Here is a 27,383-nt window from a genome sequence, read left to right as displayed (position 1 = left end):
GGTACTAGTTTAGGTAGACATCGACAACTGAGGTTTGCATTCCAGGTCTATAACTAAGTAGCTGAGGAATTTAGACATATGTATATTTTATATAATTATTAAAATAGGGAGCTTGGATGATTTTATCTCTAAAGTAAATATTTGACACATTCAAAATATTTGACATATTTCAAATATTTGTCATATTCCAAATAGATCATTAAGTCTCTGTTTAAAAGAAGGATGGCTTTCTGTAGGTTACATCTATGATTTTTTGTGGTACATTTCGGATGTGACTGAGTGACTTTCACTTTCACTCTTGGCCAGGTTTTGTGTGACTTTGGGAACCAAACAAGCAAACAAACAAAAACAAAACCCATGACTGACCAGTACATTTTGAGAGTGGAAAGAATGTTAAAAAAAAAAAAAAAGTTACTTTTTTGTAATCTTGCTTTTGTACTGACTTTTGAATTATTCCATGTAAAAGAATATTATACCAATCATGAGATTATAAGCAACAGTTCACATGTTTGGTGCCAATAATAATTCAGGAGGGTTTTAAGTAAAATCAGATACATTTCAGTAGGGAAACCAGGAAGTCAAGCAAGAGAACAATTTTTCTTTTTATCAACTCCTTTTGTGTGGCTTTGAATAAGACTATGATAAATGTATTGACCCTTAAACTACAGGAAATGAGATGAAATGAGGACCTATAATAATTACCCAAATGAATCAGCTTCAATTACTTTTAAAAAATGTATAGAAAAGTCATTTCTTGATATAATTTTAGCTTTGATGAAACAGTGCTAGGTCAAGGGAGCCCTGTATATTAATTGACCTTTTGGATATGGGCAAAAAAATTGTGGATTTTGTTGTAAAGCAGAACAGATTTCTGAATCACTTTTGTGCATGAGACAGAGAACGCTAGGCAAAGCTAAAGTGTTAGATTCATAACTGATATGATGACTGTATGGGAAGAACTGGAATTGTCAACAGGAGCAAAGGATGAGTGACTTGTTTAGGGTCCTTAAGATCTAGGTATTTCAGCCAATTGTAGAATTTTCTCCCATAACACTCTGACTTAGGAATAGGCAAGAGAGTTCAGAGGAGTAATAAGAGATAAATGGCTTAGTATTAAAGCAAAACAAAACGTAATAGAAATAATTTTGAGAGTCATGAATATGATGAGTTACATAATCAAGCACAAGGCCCCTTTTTAAAGTAAGAATGAGATAAAGGGGAAAATGATAAATGGAGCAAAATGAATAAAGGAAAGTATTTATGACGTTAGTCAGTTCATTGAGAGTGAGCACAGTACAGATCTGAACGGAAAGAAGACTTGTCACTTAGGATGGTTTTAGAACTGAAGGTTTTTAACAAAAGCTTCTTCAAGGGGAAGAAACAAAATATGGTCCAGGGTTGAAGACAAATTAAAGTGGGAGAAAGAATTACTGGGAATAAGGAAGCCAAGTTCGGACTCTGTGGGAGAGGGCGAGGGTGGGACGATTTGGGAGAATGGCATTGAAACATGTATATTATAAACGGATCGCCAGTCCAGGTTCGATGTGTGATACGGGATGCTCGGGGCTGGTGCACTGGGATGATCCAGAGGGACGGTAGGGGAGAGAGGTGGGAGGGGGGTTCAGGATGGGGAACACGGGTACACACGTGGCAGATTCATGTCGATGTATGGCAAAACCAATACAATATTGTAAAGTAACTAGCCTCCAATTAAAGTAAGTAAATTTATATTCCAAAAAATGAAAAAAAAATTAAAAAAGGAAGCCAAGTGAAGTTGGGGATGTATCGTATAACTAGACCACAGAATTAGCATCTTACACATTGCCTAACAGGTACCAAGTATACAACCAATCTTTGTTCCCTGATGTTGAAAAAGTGTATGGGACCTTGAAAGGCTGTTATAATCATCTGAGACAAAATGTAATAAAGACAAATAAAGAAGTCTTTCATGTAAATCAGACAAAGGCTGACATGAACAGAGTGAAGAAGATGTGGTCTGCAAGCATTATTCATGAGATACTTCAAGGTGTTTTAGTGAAGAATCACTTTTAATGAATCCACACGATGGGACCACCCACATCAATGTGACTGTATACTATACAATGATGTAATATTTAAGATGAGGAAGGTAGCTTAAAGGGATGTTTAATAAGCAAATGGCATCTGCAAACTATGCAGAAGAGGATGACATATCAGGTCAGGAGCTGACAAGCCAATGACAAATATTTATAGAAACTAAGGATGTTTAACATGGAGAAAAAAAATTTGTGGAGCAAAGGAGGGCTTGACTGACTTCTTCAAACATTCGGAACAGTGCCACAAGAGAAAGCCACCAGACTCACTAGATTTGTTCCCTATAGTCCCAGGGGAAATAATTATGACAAGTGAATGGATGTTACAGAGAGAGAGGGTGATTCATTTCAAATATAAATTTCTGAAGTTAGACTTACATGTGGCACAAATGGTTGCTTAAGAGAGAAAAAAGTTCACTGTCCTCAGAAGAGTTCAAGTATGAGCTAGAAGAACGTTTTATACAGGGGACTCAATTGTCAGATGAATTATTGGAGAACCAGCCCCTTGTTTGTGAATTGATAAAATTTAAATTCCAGTTTCATGATAAACTCTTGAAGGTTCTGTTTTGTCATTGTGTATGTGATACCATATTCTACAGGTTAGAGAAAATGGAACAAATTTAATTTTTTTCACACTGGAAAACCCATCTAACATTATGAGGATTAAATAGAAGGTATGTAAGACTCGAGTATTTAAAAGTTTGGATTCCATTAATACTCACACTTTAAGTCAGTCTTTCAAATATAACATTTAGGAATGAAATAAGTCTCAAGTTCATTAAAGAAAAGAGCCTCTTCAAAACCAGTTATCTCACTTGTCCCAATTCTCTGCAAAGTCAGGCAAATGATTGTTCATTGCTGGAATTAGTTAAAAAAAAAACAACAGAATGTCCTGCACTGCTGAAGTACCAACTTCATAGTCCATTTCACAGGTACAGATACTGATAGTTATTTCTTGTATCATTTACTTATTATGACAGGCACTATTTTATAGACTTTATAGTCATTTATGACTCAACCAAAAAGCTAAGGACATATTCAGAAGTATATTTCTTAAGAACAGCATCATGACAAAAGTGTTTACTTAGTGTGAACCAAATCAAATTTGACAGCATGAGAGATATTCCTCCTTTCAGCTATAGAGCATCACTTCCCATCAATGTCAGTTTCCCACAAGATGCACATGTCAGAGAATAAGTATGCTTTCCTATTGATATCATCTAACTCCTGTGTGTGTGTCTCTCTGTCAAAGTGTATTGGAGAGTCAAGTTCTTGACATTCATGTCCTCCTCAGCATGAGGGGGAAATCAGTTCTAAAATCAAAACCAGGAATCTAGCAAACACTCTCAGAAAAAGGTATACCCATTTAAGAATAGAATAAAAAGTTTAACAAACACCATAAGGGAAAGTAGACATCAAGTGACCTGACTGCACTTGTGTAGACATTTCTAAAAGTCAAGGTATCTACTAACAATTATAGAGAGAAATCATATAATGATTGATTGAAATCAACTTTTCATCTGATGTTCAAAACTGAATTTCTGTATATAGAGTTTTAAAATATTCTGTAATTTTAAGTGGAGATTTTTTTCTAGCTTATTTGTATGTTTTTATTTTTTAATTGAAGGATAAATACTTTACAGTGTTGTGCTGGCCTCTGCCATACAATAACATGAATCAGCCATCAGTTCAGTTCAGTCCCCCAGTCGTGTCTGACTTTTTGCGACCCCATGGACCACAGCACGCCAGGCCTCCCTGTCCATCACCAACTTCCGGAGTTTACTCAAACTCATGTCCATTGAGTCGGTGATGCCATCCAACCATCTCATCCTCTGCCGTCCCCTTCTCGTCACACCTTCAATCTTTCCCAGCGTGAGGGTCTTTTCAAGTGAGTCAGTTCTTTGCATCAGGTGGCCAAAGTATTGGAGTTTCAGCTTCAGCATCAGTCGTCCCAATGAATATTCAGGACTGATTTCCTTTAGGATGTACTGGTTGGATCTCCTTGCAGTCCAAGGGATACTCAAGCGTCTTTTCCAACATCACAGTTCAAAAGCATCAATTCTTCAGCGCTCAGCCTTCTTTATGGATGCAATTCTCACATCTGCTCATGACTACTGCAAAAATCATAGCTTTGACTATATGAACCTTTGCTGGCAAAGGGATAGCTCTGCTTTTTAATACTCTGTCTAGGTTTGTCATAATTGTTCTTCCAAGAAGCAAGTGTCACCATCTGCAGTGATTTTGGAACCAAAGAAAATAAAATGTTATTGCTTCCACTTTTTACCTTTTTATTTGCCATGAAATGATGGAACCAGATGCCATGATCTTCATTTTTTGAATGCTGAATTTTAGGCCAGCTTTTTCACTCTCATCTTTCACCCTCATCAAGAGGCTCTTTAGTTCCTCTTCACTTTCTGCCATTAGAGTGGTATCATATGCATATCCGTGGTTGTTGATATTCTTCTAGCAATCTTGATTCCAGCTTGTGATTCATCCAGCCCAGCATTTCTCATGATGTACTCTGCATATAAGTTAAATAAGCAGGGTGACAATATACAACCTTGTCATACTCCTGCATTGGCAGGTGGATTCTTTACCACTGAGACACCAGGGAATCCATGGGATATTAATACATGTTCAAAATTTAGCTTTCTGGGAAAAAAGCCTTAATGCTTGGCCTTGGCTGATTTCTGCAATGTAAATATACCTAACAAGGGAAATTTCAAGTGACCAGTGTAACATCACTGATAGCAGAACTGAGAAGAGATGGACAAAGCATACCATTCTACATTATTTCCAGTGTGCAAAGTGAATGTAAATTACCCCAAGGCACAGATAAAATGTAGTCAAGTAATGAAGAAGTGATAGGTTTCAAATTTTGCCTTTTTAAATCAGGAATTATTTAACCCTAAGTTTATATAATTCAAAGAATTTTTGTGTTTAACAATGGGATCATAAAACTCCTTAGAAAATTAACAGTGGATCTTGGCGACCAGTATAAATAAGCAGGCTCCAGCACACCCCTGCCCTCATCCTGGAAAGACCAATGACAGCATCTCTCATTTTGCCTTTGCATGCCATACCAAGATGCTACTCAAAATTTTGTTTTTAAAAGTGAATCTTGGAAATGGATTGTATTAAAGAGTTTGAAACGACTGATCGAATTAGATGCTATTATAATGGGATCTGTAGATCATCCCCATTTGATCAGAAAACATAAGTTTCCTGGATAGGAGGTCTACTGAATCAGAAGTTTGTGTGTTGCAGGGTGAGGGGAAGAGTTTTTGCGTTTTAAACAAGTACCTACCCTAAGGGATTTCTATGCTCCTTAAAGGGCTCCCAGGTGGCACTTGTGGTAAAGAACCTGCCTGCCATACAAAGCAGACCTAAGAGATGAAGACGCTGGTTTGATCCCTGGGTTGGGAAAATCTCCTAGAGAAGGGCACAGCAACTCACTGCAGTATTCTTGCCTGGAGAATCCCATGCACAGAGGAGCCTGGCAGGCTACAGCCCATTGAGTTGCAAAGAGTCGGACATGACTGAAACAACTTAGCATTCAGTCACGCTCCTTAAAGTCTGAGCACTTCAGCTCCATTCTCCAAGCTGATAGCCTCCACCCCCTGATTCAGCCACATCCAGGTTCAGTTCCAGGACAGTAGGACAATGCACAGACTCAGTCCCACCTGTAGCTGAGCTTCCCGAGTGGCTCAGTGGCAAAAGAATCTGCCTGCCAAGGCAGGAGCTGCAGTACATGTGTGTTCAGTCCCTGGGCTGAAACAATCCCCTGGAGAAGGAAATGGTATACCACTCCAGTATTCTTGCCTGGAAAATCTCACAGACAGAAGCACCACAATCCATGGGGTCACAAAGAGCTGGACCCAACAGAGCATACATGTACGTAACTGAGGGGCAGCTTTCTAGACCCAGCATCTCATATGCCAAGAACAACTCTTTGACTATATCAAAACGAAGTATGGTCAGAAAATGCTTCAACAACCTCTAATCAATATGCAAGGACAAGCACTGCTCCCTTTTTTTCTTTAGGCCACGCCACATGCCATATGATCTTGGTTCATATGCGATCTAACTAGGGATCGAACCCAGGCCCCTTGCATTGGGAGCTCAGTCTTAACCACTGACTGCCAGGGAAGTTGCTGCTCCCTTTAACACAGGTGCTGCTGCTGCTAAGTCACTTCAGTCGTGTCCGACTCTGTGTGACCCCATAAATGGCAGCCCACCAGGCTCCGCCGTCCCTGGGATTCTCCAGGCAAGAACACTGGAGTGGGTTGCCATTTCCTTCTCCAATGCATGAAAGTAAAAAGTGAAAGTAAAGTTGCTCAGTCACAGGTAGAGAAGTCAATTTCTTCCATGAAGACACAATATCTATTCAGTCTCAGATGTTGTCAGTCATTTGTTAAATTCTCATTCATTGCTGCCATTCATGGAGGTGTTGAGATTCCTGACTGATAAGCATAGAAGCATCTTATTAAACTAGTAGAGCTGAAGTGTTTAGCTAGTGTCTGTCACGTGGTATTTACTCAATGAATATTTATTATTCAACCAACAAATGAATAAATGAAGATATAAATGAATAGGCACAGGAAAGAATTCACTCAAGATTTTAATGGAAATAATCTTGAGGTTCTTTCTTGCCTTTTCTCTAATAAAATTTCTAAATTAAGAGACCATTTGGAGATTTGTTGACTTACAATGTTTCCTTTAAGTATCATGATACTTGATTTCAATTTGATTTGATAAGCATTCAAATGAAACACAGATTTCTTTTTTTTTTTAAAGTACAAAAAAGAAAACTCAACTTGGAAATAAATGTTGAAATATAGACATCTATGGAGAATTAGATACTGATACTACTGCTATGGATATGCACATACATTCTTTGCAACATGATTCATCTAAGCATAAAAGATAAAAATCTATAGTCAGTTCATATTTTTAAAGGATGCTTTTGTTTATAGTCAGTACAAGACATTTCACATAGAAATTTCCTTTGTGTGTCTCTTCAACTTTATCCATGTAAAAATAAAATAGACAATGATCTAGTTAATAGCTACAGCCTCAGCTAAAATGAAAATGGTCTGTCAAATAGATTGCACCAAAAGATCAGAAATGTTTAGGTGGAAGGAACTTGAGCTACTACACAGAAAAATGCTACAAAATTTCTTATCATTTACCATGGAACAAAGTTATTTGTAGTAGACACAAGAAATTTCTCCCAGTTCCATTAAGATTAGATATGCAGTTTGGTCTAAAGTTAATTTTCTGAAAATACCAAATTGTTCTTCAATGCTTTTTAACCTACCATTACATACATACTGTTCAACGTATTTGAAAAATCCATTTATATTCAATATGTAGCATACTTTCTATAAAATGCTCAGGAATCAGGAAGAAGATACTCTTAGATTCTGCCAGTTTCACACAGTTTGCCAGTGGACTCGGTGATGTTTTCGGCAGTTCTGGAAAATCAGTGAAGGCTACCGCTTTCTATGCCAAAGAGCAACATAATAAATGAAATAAGTAGCTTTCAGTGTTGAGTGTTACTGGGAGTATACATTCCAACTGCATAATGTTAGAGGTGTTTTTTTAATTTTTTATTTTTTTAATGAGAGTAAACTAAAATGACCTCAAGGGAAAGATACATTAGGTTTAGGTTGGTTGCTAAAGCAGCTATATCTTAAAATAATAGTCTTATTTAAACTGTTGCACTATTACCTGGCAAGATTTGCTCTATAGTTATCTAATTTACTACCACTTGGTTTAGTTTTATTTATTATTTAAATTAACAGTGTTTTCTAATAAAATGTATGCTCAGTGTTCTAGTTTGCATTTTCTCTAAATCTAACAAATATTTCCTAATGGTTCCAGACCACAGCTGCTGATCAATTAGAGGCTTTATTTTACGGCAAACAAACCTTCAGGACTAAGGTAAAATCCTTCTCTGTGATCTCAATTTTTCCCTTTCAAACTTTCAATAAAAATATATATTCTAGAACTTGGAATTGAGGAAAAACCAGAAGTACACTGGAAAATGCCATAAGTTTTTAAGATTGTTTAATATTTTGTTAAGAAAAGAAAAGTTGTGACCAACCTAGACAGCATATTAAAAAGCAGAGACATTACTGTGCCACCAAAGGTCCATCTAGTCAAGGCTATGGTTTTTCCAGTAGTCTATATGGATGTGAAAGTTGGACTATAAAGAAAGCTGAGCGCTGAAGAATTGATGCTTTTGAACTGTGGTGTTAGAGAAGAGTCTTGAGAGTCCCTTGGACTGCAAGGAGAACCAACCAGTCCATCCTAAAGAAAATCAGTCCTGAATATGCACTGGGAGGACTGCTGCCGAAGCTGAAACTCCAATACTTTGGCCACCTGATGAGAAGAACTGACTCATTGGAAAAGACCCTGATGCTGGGAAAGACTGAAGGCGGGAGGAGACGGGGACAGCAGAGGATGAGATGGTTGGATGGCATCACTGACTCAATGGACATGGGTCTGGGTGAACTCCGGGAGTTGGTGATGAACAGGGATGCCTGGTGTGCTGCAGTCCATGGGGTCGCAAAGAGTTGTACACGACTGAGCGACTGAACTGAACTGCGTATTTGGTTGAAGTATCAGCTTTGTTCACTTAAGAAACTGCAGCTCCTCCGAGGTGCTTTTTCAGCTCATCAGAAACACATCATTGGGAGATACAGAAGAATGTAGATTCCTTCCAGGAAAAACTGGGAAGACAAGGAAATGTGTGTGTGTGTGTGTGTGTGTGTGTGTATGTGTGGCTGAAATCCCCTCCTTAGCTCTCCTTCCTTAGCATCTATACCCATCCCTTCCTATGAGTTCCATCTCTTCCTCCAGAGTTCCATTGGATAATTGAATCCATCTTCTAGCTGCTGATCTAGAACTTACCTTCTGCCTGGAAACTATTCCACTGAGAGCTTACAGCACTTAAAGACAACCCTTATTGTGAATTCTGCTTTGTATCTCTTAACTCATAAAACCCTAGAGTTTGGAGACCGTGTGGCCAAATGACCAACAACCTAAATCTGGGTTCAAATCCCAGTGCTGCCGCTGCCTCCCTGTGTGACACTGGAGCCCATTACCTGGTCTCTCAAAGTATGAGTGGTCTCCTGGGTAAAACGAGGAAAATTATGCAATCCAATGACCTTGTCGCTTTTTTTCATTGTGTATCATGCCTTCACTCCAACCATTTTTTTCATTAGTTCTAACTCTGTGGGTCTTCTTTTTAATCACTCCCTTACCAAACCAGTTAATGTCATCCCTTCTTTTCTGATAAACTGTGAACAGAATAAAACAACACTAACTACCTACCCCTGGCCAGCAACCAAACAACCAGCCATGGAAAGGAAAGCAAACACAATTTTGTTGGCCTGTTTCACTTTAAATTCATGAGACACATCTCAAATGGTCAGTCCACACTAATGTATGCTATGATCCCTTTCCATGATTTGAAATAACTTTTGCTGTTGTTCAGTTGCCTAGTCGTATCTGACTCTTCATGACCCCAAAGAATGCAACATGCCAGGCTTCCCTGTCCCTCATCATCTCCTGGAGTCTGCCCAAGTTTATGCTCATTGCATCGGTGATGCCACCCAAGCATCTTATCCTCTGTCACCCTCTTCTCCTTCTACCTTCAATCTTTGCCAGCCTCAGGGTCTTTTACAAAGAGTTGGCTAAAATAACTATTGGTCTTTTTCCAACTTTTCCCCTGTCTTCAAACCCTCAATACTTCCTTACACACTGGTGATGATCTTTCCTCACACTCTTCATCTTTCAGGTACAAACTGATCGGCACGTCTGTATCCACACCCACTCCATCCATCTCTGATCATCTTACTGAGCTTGAAGGATCTGTTCCCCTCCACCTGTCTGCTAGATCCTCTGCTGTCTTATTTACTCAAAGGTTTGCACTCTTGCAAGATTCCACTCTCTCTTCTATACCCTTTATACTGTATTCTTTCCTAAAGTTGCAGTATCAGTCACGTTCAAAAATAAACAATAAAATGTCCCTCAAGTCTACCATATCCTAAAGTTATCGTCCATTTCTTTGCTCCAATTCAGAGAAAAACTTGTCAAGAACATCCTCTGTTCACTCCACACTGTCCTCCAGCTTTCTATCTTCATGCCCCCCCACCCCCCGGCAAAGAGGTCACTTTGCTGCTGTTAATTCGACTCTTTCCTCAGTGCATGTCATAGTTAGCAGCATCTAATCATCCCCTTTGACCTCTGTGACACTGCTCCTGCTGCTGCTAAGTCGCTTCAGTCGTGTCCGACTCTGTGCGACCCCATAGACGGCAGCCCACCAGGCTCCCCCATCCCTGGGATTCTCCAGGCAAGAACACTGGAGTGGGTTGCCCTTTCCTTCTCCAATGCATGAAAGTGAAAAGTGAAAGTGAAGTCGCTCAGTCGTGTCCAACTGGCAGCGACCCCATGGGCTGCAGCCCACCAGGCTCCTCCATCCATGGGATTTTCCAGGCGAGTACTGGAGTGGGGCGCCACTGCCTTCTCCGTCTGTGACACTAGGCCTCTGCTTTATCCTACCACTCTTGTTCCTTCTCATCTAATTTCTAAACGTGTAGTGTCTCAAGACCTAGACCCTGCTTTCCCAACTATTACCTCTTCCTGTGCATGTGTTAAGTCGCTTTAGTCACGTCCAGCTCTTTGTGACCCTATGGACTGCAGCCCCCTAGACTCCTCTGTCCCTCGGATTTTCCAGGGAAGAATACAGGAATGGGTTACCATGCCCTCCTCAAAGGGATCTTCCTGATTCAGGGATCAAACGTGTGTCTCTTATGTCTCCTACATTGGCAAGCAGACTCTTTACCACTAGCACCACCTGGGAAGCCCAGAATATTAGAGTGGGTCTAATCATATGTCTAGTAGTAATCTTAAATTCAACATGTCCAAAAACTACTTGATTATTCCCTCTAAACCAATTTTTTTTCTCCATTCTTATCTCATTTAAACAACTCCACAATTCATTTTTTTAGTAGCAAAGATCTAGTCTCAATCCTTGATTCTTCTCTTTATCTGTGTTGTGTGTGTGTGTGTGTTTAATCCAACCCACAAGCCATCTTCTTGGCTCCAGATGTAACACATATGGTTTTTTCCACTTCTCTTTGTCTGCTCTAATGACACCCAGGTTTCAGCTACAATTGTCAAATATACAATAGATCACAGAACTGTATCCTAACTGGTGTCCTGGCTTTCTCTCTACCCTATCCCCAACAATTTTCCCCATGGCAGCCAATATCGTCTTTTAAAAAGTTGAATGAGATTGTTCCCCTTTCAAAACCCTTTGCATCATCCACAGAGTGAATCCCAATGTTTACCATTCCCTGTAAAACACCACGTGATCTAGCCCTGACCCCATGGTCTATAACCCATGCATGCTGGTATTATTTCAAGTTCACAATCATGCACACGTGATTTGGAACACAAGCTTTCTCAAGACATTTTTACAAGTTGTTAGCTTGACTTGGAATCATTTATTCTAAAGGTGATGAAACTGGTCCTTTTTGATAGTCTTGTCTCAGCTTAAGTGTCATCTTCTTAAAAGGCCCACTCCTGACCATCTGATTTAAAATTAGCTTCCTCTCTACCATATTGCCATGTGTAATTTAGAAGGACATTTGACTGACTTAATTGTAGCTTTCCCAGCAATAAGCTTGGCTCAAAGTTAATATTCTAACCATTAATCTAATAAATAATACTTACCTTATAGGGTTATTATAAGGAGTAAATAGGGCTTTAATTACTTAACATACTGTCTGGCACAAAACACCTGCTGAAAAATTACTGTCCTTATTACTATTTTTATTATTATGGTTATAATTAGATGCTCCTTAAATATGTGCCAAGAATGTTAATTACCATACTCATGCTAATGTCTTAAATCTTTCAGATGAAAGATTTGTTTTTCAACATTTGTTTTCTAAGGTAAACAATACTTTAAGCTATACTAGTGAATTGAATGTTCCAAGATCTCTAAAATCAAATTACAGAGTTAGCAACTGCTTTTACCTACTGGTAGGACTAGACCTGTTTCTTGTCCTCTACTTCATCAACCATTCCAACTACAAGGGCAACTTCTATGAACTAAATTAAAATCAGAGATCTTATCACTAAACCTAGGTTCATTTAATTTAAGTCCAATATTAAACCTACCACTTTTCAAAAATGTATGACTTGAGGGAAATCTCATTAAATTTCATGGAAAGGCTAAAGTGAGCTTTGCCTTCAGACCCTATCAGAATCGGATCCATTAGAAATGTGTGTGACGAAGTACAAATTACAAGGTGATATAAAAGCGGGATTAGAACTCCAAAGAGAATGGTATTCTAGCACAGGTTTCAGACTCTTTGTCACAAGCTTTATGTAGGTATGCTAAGTGGCAGTAACTAGACCTAGGAAACAGCAAAATGTAATAACCTTAAAAAGCACAACGGCAAACAATGATGTATTCAGGTATCTGAAGTGAGAAGATGAGAACTTCTAGAAAATGTTTTTCTATTCTGTTTACATTATAAAATTTCATAAAGATATCAAGATTTAATCCTGTCTCTTATTCAAATCATGAAATAAATGTCTTTGATGGTTCTTAATTCCCTGTTTTTTAGTTACGCACATAGGCATGTTATAAAGACTGTTGCTACATTCACTTCCAGCTTTTCGTAATTTCTTCTTCTTTCATGTACGTTTTGTTTTTACTTCAAATTAATTCAGGTAAGATTGTAGGAAATAAGGTTATTCAATTTTTAGATACATTGCTCGGTGTGGAAAGAATGCCTGCACGTGTGCTAGGCTGCTTCAGTCGTTTCTGACTCTTTGCAACCCCATGAATCATAGCCCGCCAGGCTCCTCTGTCCACGGGGTTCTCCAGGCAAGAATACTGGAGTGGGTGGCCATTTCCTCCTCCAGGGGATCTTCCTGATCCGGGGATCAAACCCATGTCTCCTACACTGGCAGGCAGGTTCTTTACCACTAGCGCCACCTGGGAAGCCCCTTGGAATGTATATCGTGATGTTATGATAAAAGACAAAAAAGGTTTTAAATAGAAAACTATAAAACACTGGTGAGAGAAATCAAAGAGGACACTAATAGATGGAGAAATATACCATGTTCATGGATTGGAAGAATCAATGTAGTGAAAATGAGTATACTACCCAAAGCAATCTATAGATTCAATGCAATCCCTATCAAGCTACCAACAGCATTCTTCACAGAGCTAGAACAAATAATTTCACAATTTGTATGGAAAAACAAAAAACCTCGAATAGCCAAAGCCATCTTGAGAAAGAAGAATGGAACTGGAGGAATCAACCTACCTGACTTCAGGCTCTACTACAAAGCCACAGTTATCAAGACAGTATGGTACTGGCACAAAGACAGAAATATAGATCAATGGAACAAAATAGAAAGCCCAGAGATAAATCCACGCACATAAGGACACCTTATCTTCGACAAAGGAGGCAAGAATATACAATGGATTAAAGACAATCTCTTTAACAAGTGGTGCTGGGAACTCTGGTCAACCACTTGTAAAAGAATGAAACTCGAACACTTTCTAACACCATACACAAAAATAAACTCAAAATGGATTAAAGATCTAAACGTAAGACCAGAAACTATAAAACTCCTAGAGGAGAACATAGGCAAAACACTCTCTGACATACATCACAGCAGGATCCTCTATGACCCACCTCCCAGAATATTGGAAATAAAAGCAAAAATAAACAAATGGGACCTAATTAATCTTAAAAGCTTCTGCACATCAAAGGAAACTATTAGCAAGGTGAAAAGACAGCCTTCAGAATGGGAGAAGATAATAGCAAATGAAGCAACTGACAAACAACTAATCTCGAGGATATACAAGCAATTCCTACAGCTCAACTCCAGAAAAATAAATGACCCAATCAAAAAATGGGCCAAAGAACTAAATAGACATTTCTCCAAAGAAGACATACAGAGGGCTAACAAACACATGAAAAGATGCTCAACATCACTCATTATCAGAGAAATGCAAATCAAAACCACTATGAGGTACCATTTCACACCAGTCAGAATGGCTGCGATCCAAAAGTCTATAAGCAATAAATGCTGGAGAGGGTGTGGAGAAAAGGGAACCCTCTTACACTGTTGGTGGGAATGCAAACTAGTACAGCCACTATGGAGAACAGTGTGGAGATTCCTTAAAAAACTGGAAATAGACATGCCTTATGATCCAGCAATCCCACTGCTGGGCATACACACTGAGGAAACCAGAAGGGAAAGAGACACGTGTACCCCAATGTTCATCGCTGCACTGTTTATAATAGCCAGGACATGGAAGCAACCTAGATGTCCATCAGCAGATGAATGGATAAGAAAGCAGTGGTACATATACACAATGGAGTATTATTCAGCCATTAAAAAGAATACATTTGAATCAGTTCTAATGAGGTGGATGAAACTGGAGCCTATTATACAGAGTGAAGTAAGCCAGAAAGAAAAACACCGATACAGTATACTAACGCATATATATGGAATTTAGAAAGATGGTAACAATAACCCTGTGTACGAGATAGCAAAAGAGACACTGATGTATAGAACAGTCTTATGGACTCTGTGGGAGAGGGAGAGGGTGGGAAGATTTGGGAGAATGGCATTGAAACATGTAAAATATCATGTATGAAATGAGTTGCCAGTCCAGGTTCGATGCACGATACTGGATGCTTGGGGCTGGTGCACTGGGACGACCCAGAGGGATGGAATGGGGAGGGAGAAGGGAGGAGGGTTCAGGATGGGGAACACATGTGTACCTGTGGCGGATTCATTTTGATATTTGGCAAATCTAATACAGTTATGTTAAGTTTAAAAATAAAATAAAATTAAAAAAAAAAAAAAAGGTTTTAAAGACAGTGTTTACTACAAAATGCTTTCATAGAAAGAAATCATTTGGGCAAAGCAGAATTAAACAAACACTTTTTACAGCCTTTTATCTTTGATAGAGGACTTATTTTTCTCACAGTTTTTAAAAACATCATTGCTTGGAAAAGTACCATATGTACCTAAGAAAATGAGTGATGGTGTGATACAAAGATATGCTTAGAATTTCAAGAGTGTCCTCTTCTTCGACTTGTTTGTGAAATTTATTTAAATGGTATGATACATTTATATTATTAAAATTTAGTTATGCAAATGTTTTTACTGTCTTAATATCCTCATTCATAATGTACCTATCGTGTTTTCAGTAAAAAAAAAGGTGGACACTGTTGACTTCAAATGTTCAAAATAAATCAAAGGATCAATGTAGCTACTACCTAGAGCTCTGATCTAACTTATGATGCGATATAAAACGGATGCTGATGACCAAGATTACGTTTCCCAGAGTTACTCCAGAACAATCCCATGCAGGTATTTCTGGTTCTTTACTGTTAACTATGAGAGTTGGCTTTATCAGTAGATTTTTAACAAATAATTCATTAATGTGAGACTAGTAAGAGAAGTAAGCTGAAAGCAGTATCAATAATGGAAAGGGAGGTGTTTCTTTCCAACCAGCTAAAGCATCTGCCTCTATTCTTAACCACTGCAAGTCATTAAGTCCTTCATTCCCCCGTGAAAGTGAAGACTTAAAATTTTAACTTTTTTATTTCTCTATTAAGATAAATTGAAAGGGCAATAATAAATTTTTCTGTGTATTGGTTTCCTCACTTCTTTAAATAAAACAAGTCAAGATGCAGAAAGTAGAATAGTGGTTGCCAGGGCCTCGAGGAAGAAGAAGAATGAAGTATTGCTATACAGTGGGTACAGAGTTTCAGTCTGAGAAGATGAAAAGAGTTCTGGAAATGAATGGTGATGACTGGGCAACAATATGAAAGTATTTATGCCTATACACCATGTATTTTAAATGGCTATAATGGTAAATTTTATCTGTATTTTGTGTTTACTTGTGTCTGACTCCTTGCAACCCCATTGACTGTAGCCTACCAGACTCCTCTGCCCAAGGCATTTACCAGGTAAGAATACTAGAGTTGGGTGCCATTCCTACTCCAAGGGATCTTCCTGATCCAGGGATCAAACCCACATCTTCTGTGTCTCCTGCATTGTCAGGCGGATTCCTTACCACTAGCACTGCCTGGGAAGCCCATGTATATTTTACCACAATTAAAAAAAATTTTTTTTTCAAAAGAGTAAGTAGGATAGCAGATATCTGAATATAGGTTCTATACAAATTACAGACCAAACACAACTTTATTTTTGAGGGAGTCTCATGAATTATTACATATTGCCTTATTTTACTATAATACAAAAATGTGTTATCTACACTTTGTTTTTTGTCTAGTCTACAAATTTTAGATAAAAAAGAAACCAACCAACCAACAAACACCAACAATGACTAGACACTAAGAACTATTGGGAAACATTCCCTTCCTTACAATTATGCTCCTACCCTTATGCTCTTTCCCAAATACTTTCAGTCACTGTTTCTGGACTTTATGTATGCTCAAAGAACAGTTACATAATGAATCAATGAAGGGATCAGTAACTAAAAAATACAAGAGATCTGTATCTACCTCAAATGAATTTAACATGCCATAGTCCAGCAGAAATGTTCTGTGTATTATGATTGAATACAAATATCAGTATGAAGCTTGTGAGTATAAGCATTATTGCAATGCCTGTTTCTAATTTAGCTTTATGTGAAATCAATCACCTAAAGGTCACCTAAGGTCACCTAAAGGTCTCCTATGACTCCTTCCCCACATTAAATTTGTTTCAGAAATTCACTATATTTGTGAGGGGAGGACACAGAGTTCTGGCTCCAAATAACTCAGTGGCCAAAATGTACCTTCTGAAGGATCCGGGATGATTCAAAGAGAAAAAACAAAATAGCTTTTTTCATGACCAATCTAAAGCCTTTACACAACACAGAAGAGAGAGCTCAACATTTACAATCACGGTGAGATGAGAGGAGTGGTTCTAGAACACCCGTGTAAACAGCGTGGCTTTAGGGAGGTTGTGATACAGCAGGAAGTGCTGTTAATGCAAGTGCCCTCTGCACAACCAAGGAAAGACAATCTCAATTTCACACACACATACACACACACACACACACACACACAAGGACCCTCCTCCTAAAATAGAAGATCTACAGAATAACATAATTCAATTGGCCCGTTTTCATTCTTCCAGTTTATCCCCTTGTCCTTATTTTCACACAAGTGAACGTCCCAGTTGGGAACCAAATGCAAAAGCCTCACTCAGCTCTCCACTGGGCCGTCACTTCTGTTGATTTTATCACTAGCCCAATGACAGAAGAAATACACCTCAGTCAAAACCCTTCTTGAATATGTGCGTACATGTATAGCTGATTCACTTTGCCATATAGCAGAAACTAGCACAACACCGTAAATCAACTACACTCCAATAAAAAAAAAATTCAGTGAAATATTTCTGAATCTGTCAAATCTTAAATTGAAAAGCAAACAAACAAACCCCTTCCTGTCATGACACATATTGAGAAACACAGCCTTTTGAGGCTAATTCAATGATACAATGCTTAAGATTCCCCTTGTGTTAATAAAGTATTAATTAGTTAATCACTTTTTAAAAGACAGTAAAACATCTGGGACCAAAATGATCAGTTTGCTTTCTGAAGTTGGAAATTGCTATTTTAATTCTCCCTTTGGGTAGTTTCTGGGTAAAGGGAATTTCATGATCGCTAAACTAATTTTCAAGTTATTAAAGCATGCCAAATTATGCTGAAACATGGGGAAATGAAATGCCTTAAGATTAAAAAAGATAACCAGTCATATCTTTTACTGTTGTAGTGATTTCTATCACATTCTATTGAACTTTTAGTGACTAACTGGGTAACCCTTTCAGGGGTGGGCTAAATGACATCCACATAGATGAAGGATAACAATTTCAACAGTGGAGAGGTGTAAAGGTGATATAATGAGAGGAATCTAATATTCTGTGCTTGAAGTCTCTAAACGTGCACAATGACCCATCCCTGGAGTTTTACAGTTGTTTTTTTTTTCCTTCTTATATGGATTTAGTGATTCTTTCCTTGTAATCACCCCATCGTGCTCAGCTGATAAATACCTGGCCATGTGAGTTAATCAATATACCTTGCCATTTTCTCAAATTCTGTGAAGATAAAATGATTCAGAAAAGGTATAACAAGTGAAAATACATTCAGAGATGTTAGGAAGCCACGAGAGAATTTAGAGATTCTCTCCAGCTCTCTCATCTTATCAAGGAAGATAAAATGTCTACTTTGAAGAGTTACAACAGATTAAATGTGGTTAGATGAAAGCTGAATTTTCTCTCCCATGTTTTCTTAATAAACTGTGAGTTCCATGAAGGGAAAGACTGAGTTAGGTTCCTACCTTTATATTTACACACACGCACGTGTGCACACACACACACACACACACACACACACACAGTAGATATATAGTAAGTGTAGAGTAACATTAAATTAATAAATGAAACCAAAACACAGTGCTTTTCAAGATCTCAGAGAGCCTCTGAAAGAGTCCAAACACCAAGAATACCTTGAATCTCAGTTACCCTAAATTGTCTTATTCTGAGAACTTCTGTATTGAAATAAAGGAAAACAGTCAAGCACCAACTTAATAAGCCCTTTGAATTCTACAAGCTGTACATTATATACCAACCATTAAGTTGTAATATTTATTTCTTCTAATAATAGTTTTCAAAATAAAATCTTAAGAAAATTATCCTTACAGAAAGTTTTGCTAACAAAAAGTTGCACTTTAAAGTACATACAGTAAGTCACTATTTTATCCTTTCTAGTGAAGATGTTATTTCTTGTTAAAAAAAAAAGTATTTAGTATAAGAAAAATAACCATCTAATCATAACCATTAACTAAAAATAATATCTATAGGTCAAGCTGTTCCTTCAAAATAACACATGTTCACAGGTGGCATACAGAACAGGAATCTAGTCTGTTTTGTGATGAGTTTTATAAAACTATGCTGGACCAGAAAATTCCTTTGGTCCTTTATCTCAGTGTATTAGGACCACTTTTTTCGCATGTCCTGGAATATGATTTTTGGTCCAGTTGGCTTATAGATGGCCATACCATAACAAATATCTATAAACGAAACTCTCATATCTTGTAGTCACTTCTCAGTTCTATGTACAGAAATCCTAGCCACCTGTGTGCAAACACCAAGACGTCTCCTCATTGACTGTTAATCAAAAGTTCCATAATTGCTGATATGATATAGATATAAATTTAAAATATGACTCTTCCTACTATATTAAATAAAAATCCCATAAAATTCATAATTCTATTGGTCAAAAAGAATCTGTCAATTTTTCAACTACAAAGTTTCTTTTTAAACAAGCATTTTTTCCTTAAAATGGTAATCATTAGGAGCAAATATTAATTTTGAGAGCTTTTCTTTTAAAGAAGAGTATATCAAAATAGAATATTGTTAGTGTTCTTCTCTGCATCAACATATTGGGGATGATAAAACAGTGTTTGATCACCCAGTTATTTTCCTCTTGGTAACAATCCAAGAAAAATAGTTTATAATTCCTTAAAAGCTAGGAAAGAAGATAATAGAGAGAGGAAGAGAGAGAGTAGGAAGGTTTCCAGTGTTTTGCTCTGCTGTGTTCATTCTGAAAAGCTAATGAACAAGTTAAATTTTCTGGTAGTGCAATGCTACAGAGATAAATTCAGGAGGACAGAGTCAGCAATGTTAATATTTGCTTGCTGCAAACACTGCAGAGTATAGAAGAGTATGGCCTATGATATTTGTGTGTATATATATACACACATATACACATACATCAGTTGAAAAGTCAATTTTGCCATCCAGGAATTTCCTCTTATAGGAAAGTAATAAATTCATATTCAAAGATAGCATCTAGAGTCATTCAGTAATGCCTTATTCACATTCAGAGGAAGACATTTTTCCTGTGCTGAAGTAGACTTTTATGGGATATGAGCATATACATGCGAAAAGAGCTTATATCAATTTCTATGTTCTGTCCTGGAGGAAAGATATACAGAGGGTGAAAGTCTAATAAAAATGAGTCATTAAAACAAGAGAAACTACAAAATGGTCTCCAAGATTCACTCAATGGCAACCTATTAAGAATTGTTAAAATCTACTTGACTTTGATTTGGCAATCTCTTAATAAGAACAGCACAGCTATAAAACATTTAATGTTGTTGTAAATAATAATGTCACTTTTAGGGTAATGTCTATTTCTGGTTATTTCCCTTTAGCTAATTTTTTCTCCCTTAATTCACTTATTTTTCTTCCTTCTAAGTTTAAATTTGTTTCATTCATTTGCATGCAATTAGTGCCTAAAAATATAAAGGGTAACCATTTTCTAGAGACATTTTTTCATTAGCTCCAAAAGATAAATTCATTGGCAGAGGTAAATCTGATCAAAATCACAGACTATGACTTCATCAGAGGCATCTGCAAAATATGGCAAGGAATTCTACACTGAATAAGTCATAACTATTGATACTAAGTTAGATCCATTGCATATGGTATATTACTACTTCCTCATGACAAATCAATGAGGGAAGAATTAACATTCACATTACATGAATATATAATAGAAGCTAGGGCTTATTCAGGTTTGAGATTTTCTAACATCAGATACAGTTACTAAAAGGGAAAGCTAGGATTAAATACCAAAGTATGACTTTCTCTAAGACACATTAAATTTCCCTGTTGTCTTCTACAGCATGGAGACCAGTTAGGCCAACCTCCTCACTGAGGTCCAGGGAGAGTGAAATTACTTCCTTGGGCGCACACGATCAGATGATGAAAGAAGGAAGCCAGATCAGTCTACTACATGGCTTAGGCTTGTTTCCAAGGCTGAGTGAGATACACTCGAAATAAGGAGATATTTCCAGAAAACTGATTCTGGCATTAAACTCCTTATCTTTAGCTATACCCAGCCTAATTTAAGCCCTTTTGAAAGTTATATCAACTTTTCAGGCCAGGAAAACATTCATCACTGAGAAACACTGCTTCATAAATATAACTTTATCAGACCCCAAGAACAGCCCTCCATGTCCATAAGAGAAGAGGGATGATATGAAATAGTCAATTCTAACTAAATCTACCAGGAAACAAGGTCTCTCTTTATCCCACCTCTTGAAGTTGCTTTTTTCATTCCCACATTCAATTTTTCCACCCAGCACATAATGTCCTGTACTGATAAATATAGGTGAGTAAATAACTCTGTTACTTAATGGAATAACCTTTAATCGTTAAAACGTTTATAGAATGAAGTATACTAGAAGAGAACAACCCTTTAGTTTAATTCAAGTGTTGGAGGACGTGGGATTAATGCCACTCACTGTGTTGCTTTGGAACATTTGCTCACGTGGGAGCCACCATCCACCCCAGGCAGTATAGCTGGGTGACTGCAAGTTACACATGTATAGGTAAGGAAGTAGTAAACATTTCCACAACTCACCCTCGAATTAACTACTTCCAGGGAGACGTTCTGAGGAGGGGCACTTGGCACTAGAAGAAATCAAACAAGGTGAGACCAGTTATTGCCAAAGTCATGAAAGAGAAACCCCAACCCTCTTTGAAAAGAGAAAGCACATATTTTTCACAGTTTGTAAGAATAATTAGGTAGGTGATTCTAGGTGGCACTTCAATATTTTCCTGGAGAGATGGAAAATAACTGCATTTGTTTATATTTTTCTCTCTTGGTGGGCCAGTTATTCATCTAGGGAGCCTCCAAAACACTTAGGCAAGAAAGCACCTGCAGTGATACTAAATACTGCCATTTAATTACAGCTTCCTGGTGATAACCTTCCCAGAGGAACCAATAAAACCACACAGATTTCCTGGAGTGGTTTTAAAGGCTTAAGATATTGTGCTTTTCAGGACCTGCATGGTTTTATGATGAAATATGTGATTCTAATGGTCACTCTTGTTGCTTAATCCCTTTAATGCAAACTTTATTATCCCCTAAAAAGTGAAAAGAAGAAACACATCCCCTTTCTTTTCACACTTTGTAATTAAACCCATGTGTCACAAATGCAAGCAGGTTACCGGAGAGCATTTGGTGAGTGAATTCTATTAACAAGGGAGCAATTTCTTTTTCTTTGTGGGTTTTCTAGGTATTTTGTTTCTCCTACTTGCATTTCAATTGTTTCGCTACTTCATGGAAGGTGGAAGAAGATGTACAGCCTCCTGTATAATACTTCTAAATGGATATTTACTATATCAAAAAGTGAATATTCTATCACGTTGGTAATTCTAAGACAGCCATTCACTGAACGACTGATATATGTCAAGTACTATTCTGGATGTAATGGGTGAATCATAAAAAAATTAAAGATTTCTGCCCCACAACAGGAATATAAGTAGCTTCAGTAAATGCTTCAAGATAAATGCTTACTATATATGAATCTGAGTATTCTTTTCCTGAAAAATTGATAAATTTAATAGAGAAAAAATGCTTTCAGCATCCTCAAAACTTTAAGTGCTATTTTTGTTAAGTTTCTCTTCCTTAATTTGAACTTGGACAATATCTATGTTTTCCTGGTGTACTTGTATTTGCCCTGAATTTACTTATGTCCTACTCTGGTTTTGCCTTCTGAAAAAGAATCACTATGAAGATATGATATATGTCTGATTAATCTTTATATCCATCAAACTGACATTCAATTAATATTTCCTGACTCAATAATTAAATGAAAAAATGAATACTTACTCAAATATTAGCTCCTAGACCTTTCTGTACATGATGGGAATTATAATCACTTATTTTGTTTAGACTTTGAACTTCTTGTCTTAGTACTTGATAAAAGTTAACATCAATGTAACTTGTGATAAAATGTTTATCAGAGGCTTGTTCATGAATTAGGTCAACAAGTATTCTTTCAAAAAGATATTTCATTATTTACAAGATAGACTTTATTTTAAAATTTCATTTGATTATATTATTATTTTCTTATCAAATACAGAATATAACCTTCACAGGAACCAGAAGTTTTGTCCTTTTGACGCTGCATGCCCAACGTTGATATGTGTCAAGCACATGGGGGCACACTTAGTAAATATTTGTTGAATGAAATCAATGAATAGATTATAAGTTTATAATAAAATATTTTTCACATTTAGGGTTCTGATGAATAAATTTACTCAATAATAAAAATGTTCATCATTTTTGCAAATTTATTTTTTAAATTAAGCTATAACATATAAGAAAATGCACAAATATTTCAGAATCTATGACTGGATAAAATGGTGTGTGTGCGTTTCCATTTAAATGCCACCTAGATCAAGATATAGAACATTATCCATATCATTTGCTGTATCTTTTTCTGGAAAGCTCACTTGTGTCCCTTTTCTGTCAATATCTTTCTGGTCCTACTTTTAGGACCTCTAAATCCAGAAATTAATTTATTTTATTTTGAGCTCACTAAAAACAAAACCATAGTTGTTGTCTTTTCTCCCCTAGGCTGGCTTCTTTGGATAATTGTTATTTCTTGAGATTCATTCATATTGTTGTAAGTAGCAATAGCTTTTTGTTTTCCTGGTCTATAGTATTATAATATATAATTACCCTAATTTATATTTGTTTATTCTACTGATGAATGACATTTGGATCAATTTCTAGTTTGGAGTTATGAGAATAAAACTGCTCTGAAAATTTTAGTTTGTGCTTTTGCTGGACAATTGCACTCATTTCCTTCATTATATACCTAGGAGCAGAAATACTGGTAGAAGAAGAACTCCTTATGAGGGTTAAACATATGCTAAGTTTTAATAGATACAAAGCTTTCTAAAGTGACAGTACCAAGACAAGATTAAAGATAGGCTGGAAATAACAATTTGTGTGATCAGAAGAACTGAAAAAAAAAAATTATATTCTCACAATGAGGAAGAATTTAATATGATCCACACTCAAATTACTCTATAGCACAATAAAAATTAAAATAGTCACAGACCAAAAAAAAATACTATGTTCTGAATCATATAATTGTATAGCTTACCAGAAATGCAATTCTTTAAAAGTGAAGATTGGAAATAAAGTCTTAATATTAAACTATAACAAATCAGAAACATGAAAAATACCTCTAGTTTATGTTTCATCTGATACTATAATATTTACATTATATTATACAATATCACCAAATAAAATTGTAACATAGATTTTTGGAGGAAAGGGAAGGTATCTTAAATTTATCATGCATTTTGTTCTAGGTGCTATGCTAGTCGATATGAAACCCTTAAATGTCCTTTTAATAAAAGCTTACAAATGATATTTAGCTCCTCATCTCAGAAGACCAAGAATATATAAGAAAAAGAGTAAACTACCACAATCTGATAATTTTCTGTATTAGAAATTTAAAGCCATGAACTCCCAAAGGTGTACTTATCACAATGGTGTTGTCTGTTTTTGTCTATTTTTACCATACAAACTTCTCTTATTTTTCCATGATAGCACACTGGCTATTCTTGCTTTACACAGTTAGGAAAGAAAGTGAACAATGTTTTCTACAGTATTTTTAGTTATTATTTCCTCCTTTACACTATCAATTTTCATAGTATTTACAAATAAATAGATATCAACAGACAGGATTAGTGAAAGTGAGTAGAATTCAACATTTATCTATTGGGACTTTATTTGTCTTATTTGAGAATGCTTCCTTGTTTCATGAAGCAGAGGGGAAGGACATAGTTCATTGCTTTTCTCTTCAAAATGTCAAGTACTTTATCATTTACAATCAGTTCATTAAAGCCAATCAGAGTCATTTGATCTGGAAACTCCTCTTAACACAGTGGAACATGCTGGTTTAAGCACATGGTGATGAAGCATTCTGTGGAGTAGATTAAGTTCCCACATTTGTAATGAGTCATATAATCACTTTAATTCCTCTCCTTAGCAAGCCTGAGCTGTCCTGTATACATAATTTGTGGATTGAAAGAATTTATATATAACTGAGCATTTTTCTTGAGGGAACTAATATGAGACATTTATTGTAGAATAACAGAAACTCAACATTTTTCCCATATTGAATCTTCCTTCTTTACTAACTAGCTTCCATGACCTGGCTCTTCTGCTTACTAGCATTTATGACCTCTATCTTAGTTTTGTTGTCTATAAAGTAGGAAAAAATACAGTGTTGTGAAGTATGTGGAGCCGGGTCTTACACTAATAAATACTCAAGAAATATTACTGATAAAAGTAAGAAGCACATTCCCATAGTTGAGTTTGCCCACAAAATCTGGTCCCTATGCCTTTGGACATAGGGTAAGTTGGCATGGATGCAAATATATGATCATTAATTCATAAGACCTATAAATAACCTATTTATGTCAACTAGTTCAAGAGATAGTATATTGGAACCAACTGGCAAATCTACTCACAGTCTGTACTAAATATCAGACTGTCTAGATTGATGCTTTACGCCAACTACAAATTGGCACTTGTCAAGAGCATTACCAACAGACTGAACAACAAGGGCATTTGCCATCTGCCTCTGAGGAGACTGAACCCTATGCTGAGTGAAGTCGCTCAGTTGTGTCCTACTCTTTGTGACCCCATGGACTGTAGCCTACCAGGCTCCTCTGTCCATGGGATTTTTCAGGCAATAGTCCTGGAGTGGATTGCCATTTCCTTCTCCAGGGGATCTTCCCAACCCAGGGATCAAACCTGGGTCTCCCGCATTGTAGACAGATGCTGCTGCTGCTGCCGCTAAGTCGCTTCAGTTGTGTCTGACTCTGTGCGACCCCAGAGACGGCAGCCCACCAGGCTCCCCCGTCCCTGGGATTCTCCAGGCAAGAACACTGGAGTGGGTTGTGTAGCTATTAACCTTCAATAGCCTCTGAGGGAGTTCAGGGTGGAGTGAGGCCCTCTGTGCTCCAGGGAATCTGGTGGGACAGGTCTTTAGATAGTCAGATATTTTCAGGAACTGATTTTATGATCTCAATCCTTGCATGTCCTCATATCTAGAGAAGCACTAAATCCCTTCATGGTGACATCATATCCTCATGACTAGCAAAAAAAGTTTTTGTAAAACAAGTACTTAATGATATTCAACTCCCCCTTCACCAAAAGGGGTTTTTATATATCTACCTTCCCCCAGTGTCGCTTTGGAGCAGTCTCTCAGAGCTATCTGAGGTGCTGTCTCCTGGGCTGCAGTCCTCATTTTGACCCCAAATAAACTAACTGACAACTCTCAACTTGTGTACCATTTTTAGTCGACATCTACAATCCCAAGGGTCTGAAAAAGTACAATATCATAAACCAATGATACACTGGATGGAGGAATTACACAATATTTCTTCCCAGAGAAACAAAGTGGAACTAAATTAGAAATGACAATTCATTAGAGTAAAATTTTTTTAATAAGCATCTTAGCCATAACAAGAATACTTTTGGGATAATTAATTCAGAAAAACAGGTGGCATTTCATTTTTTTTAATTCAATTTTTCTATGGGCCCAAAATAATTTTTTAGTAAGAATTTCTAGGGCTTTATAAGAAATATGAAGGTCTCTGTAACACATATATGTAGACATAATTATATGTTAAATGAGTCTCACAAATAGGAAGTCCTAAAGATGAGTTTATACTTACAAACATTTGTACAGGTTTGGCTGAACTGCCTGAGTAATTCAACAAATATTTACTGAGTAAGAAGGGATATAGAGATGAATATAACATCACCTCTCATTTAAGGAACATTTGAAATAATAAGAAAGAGAGACACTGGCATAATAACATTTATTAAACATCTAAATATATGCCATGCTCATGTTTCAGGTGCTTATATGTATTAGCCACTTAATTTTCACAATATCTGCCTTTTATAACATCTAGAAAGTCAAGGAGAATATGGCTTTATTAAGTACAACTAGGAAGTGGGTGACTATAATTATAATTAAATTCATCTACATGTGACCTCAGCATGGAGAGCTTCAGTAGAGAGGAAAGGACATCGGACTGAAGTAAAAGAGATGAAGTGATTGTAAAGATGAGCGCAGATGAGGTCAGAGTGCGCAGGCCTAGGGGCCCCTGGAGCGCATGCTTTCTGTATCAAATGCACCTGACAGAGGGGGGCTGGGGGCCTCTCGCACAGTGATGCTTGTTGAATGAGGCTCATGAAATCCTTTTATTTAAATGACAGGCATTTTCTAAATCCTATATGTTGCAACACTTCTAGATAACAAGTCTTGGATTAATGAGTAATAATCTATCTTTCTCACTTATGACATTTAAAACCAAAGTAGAGAATAAGGCCACAGCATTACATTCAGAGTG

The 27,383-nt window shown here is 37.0% G+C and overlaps 1 protein-coding gene across 11 annotated transcripts in view; it reads right to left on the bottom strand.

Moving 5' to 3' along the window:
• DCC (DCC netrin 1 receptor) overlaps positions 1 to 27,383 on the bottom strand; it is a 1,416,568-nt gene that overhangs the window by 334,109 nt on the left and 1,055,076 nt on the right. For all 11 annotated transcript variants that reach the window (XM_055559274.1, XM_055559275.1, XM_055559276.1 and 8 more), the window contains one exon: positions 21,571 to 21,620. In XM_055559274.1, the coding sequence (XP_055415249.1) occupies positions 21,571 to 21,620 (50 nt within the window). The remainder of the gene's footprint in view (positions 1 to 21,570; positions 21,621 to 27,383) is intronic.

This window comes from Bubalus kerabau, chromosome 21, assembly GCF_029407905.1.
Source record: "Bubalus kerabau isolate K-KA32 ecotype Philippines breed swamp buffalo chromosome 21, PCC_UOA_SB_1v2, whole genome shotgun sequence".
Taxonomy (NCBI): Eukaryota; Metazoa; Chordata; class Mammalia; order Artiodactyla; family Bovidae; genus Bubalus; species Bubalus kerabau.
Note: the sequence above shows the minus strand (reverse complement) of the source record. Positions and strands in the feature narration are given on the sequence as shown.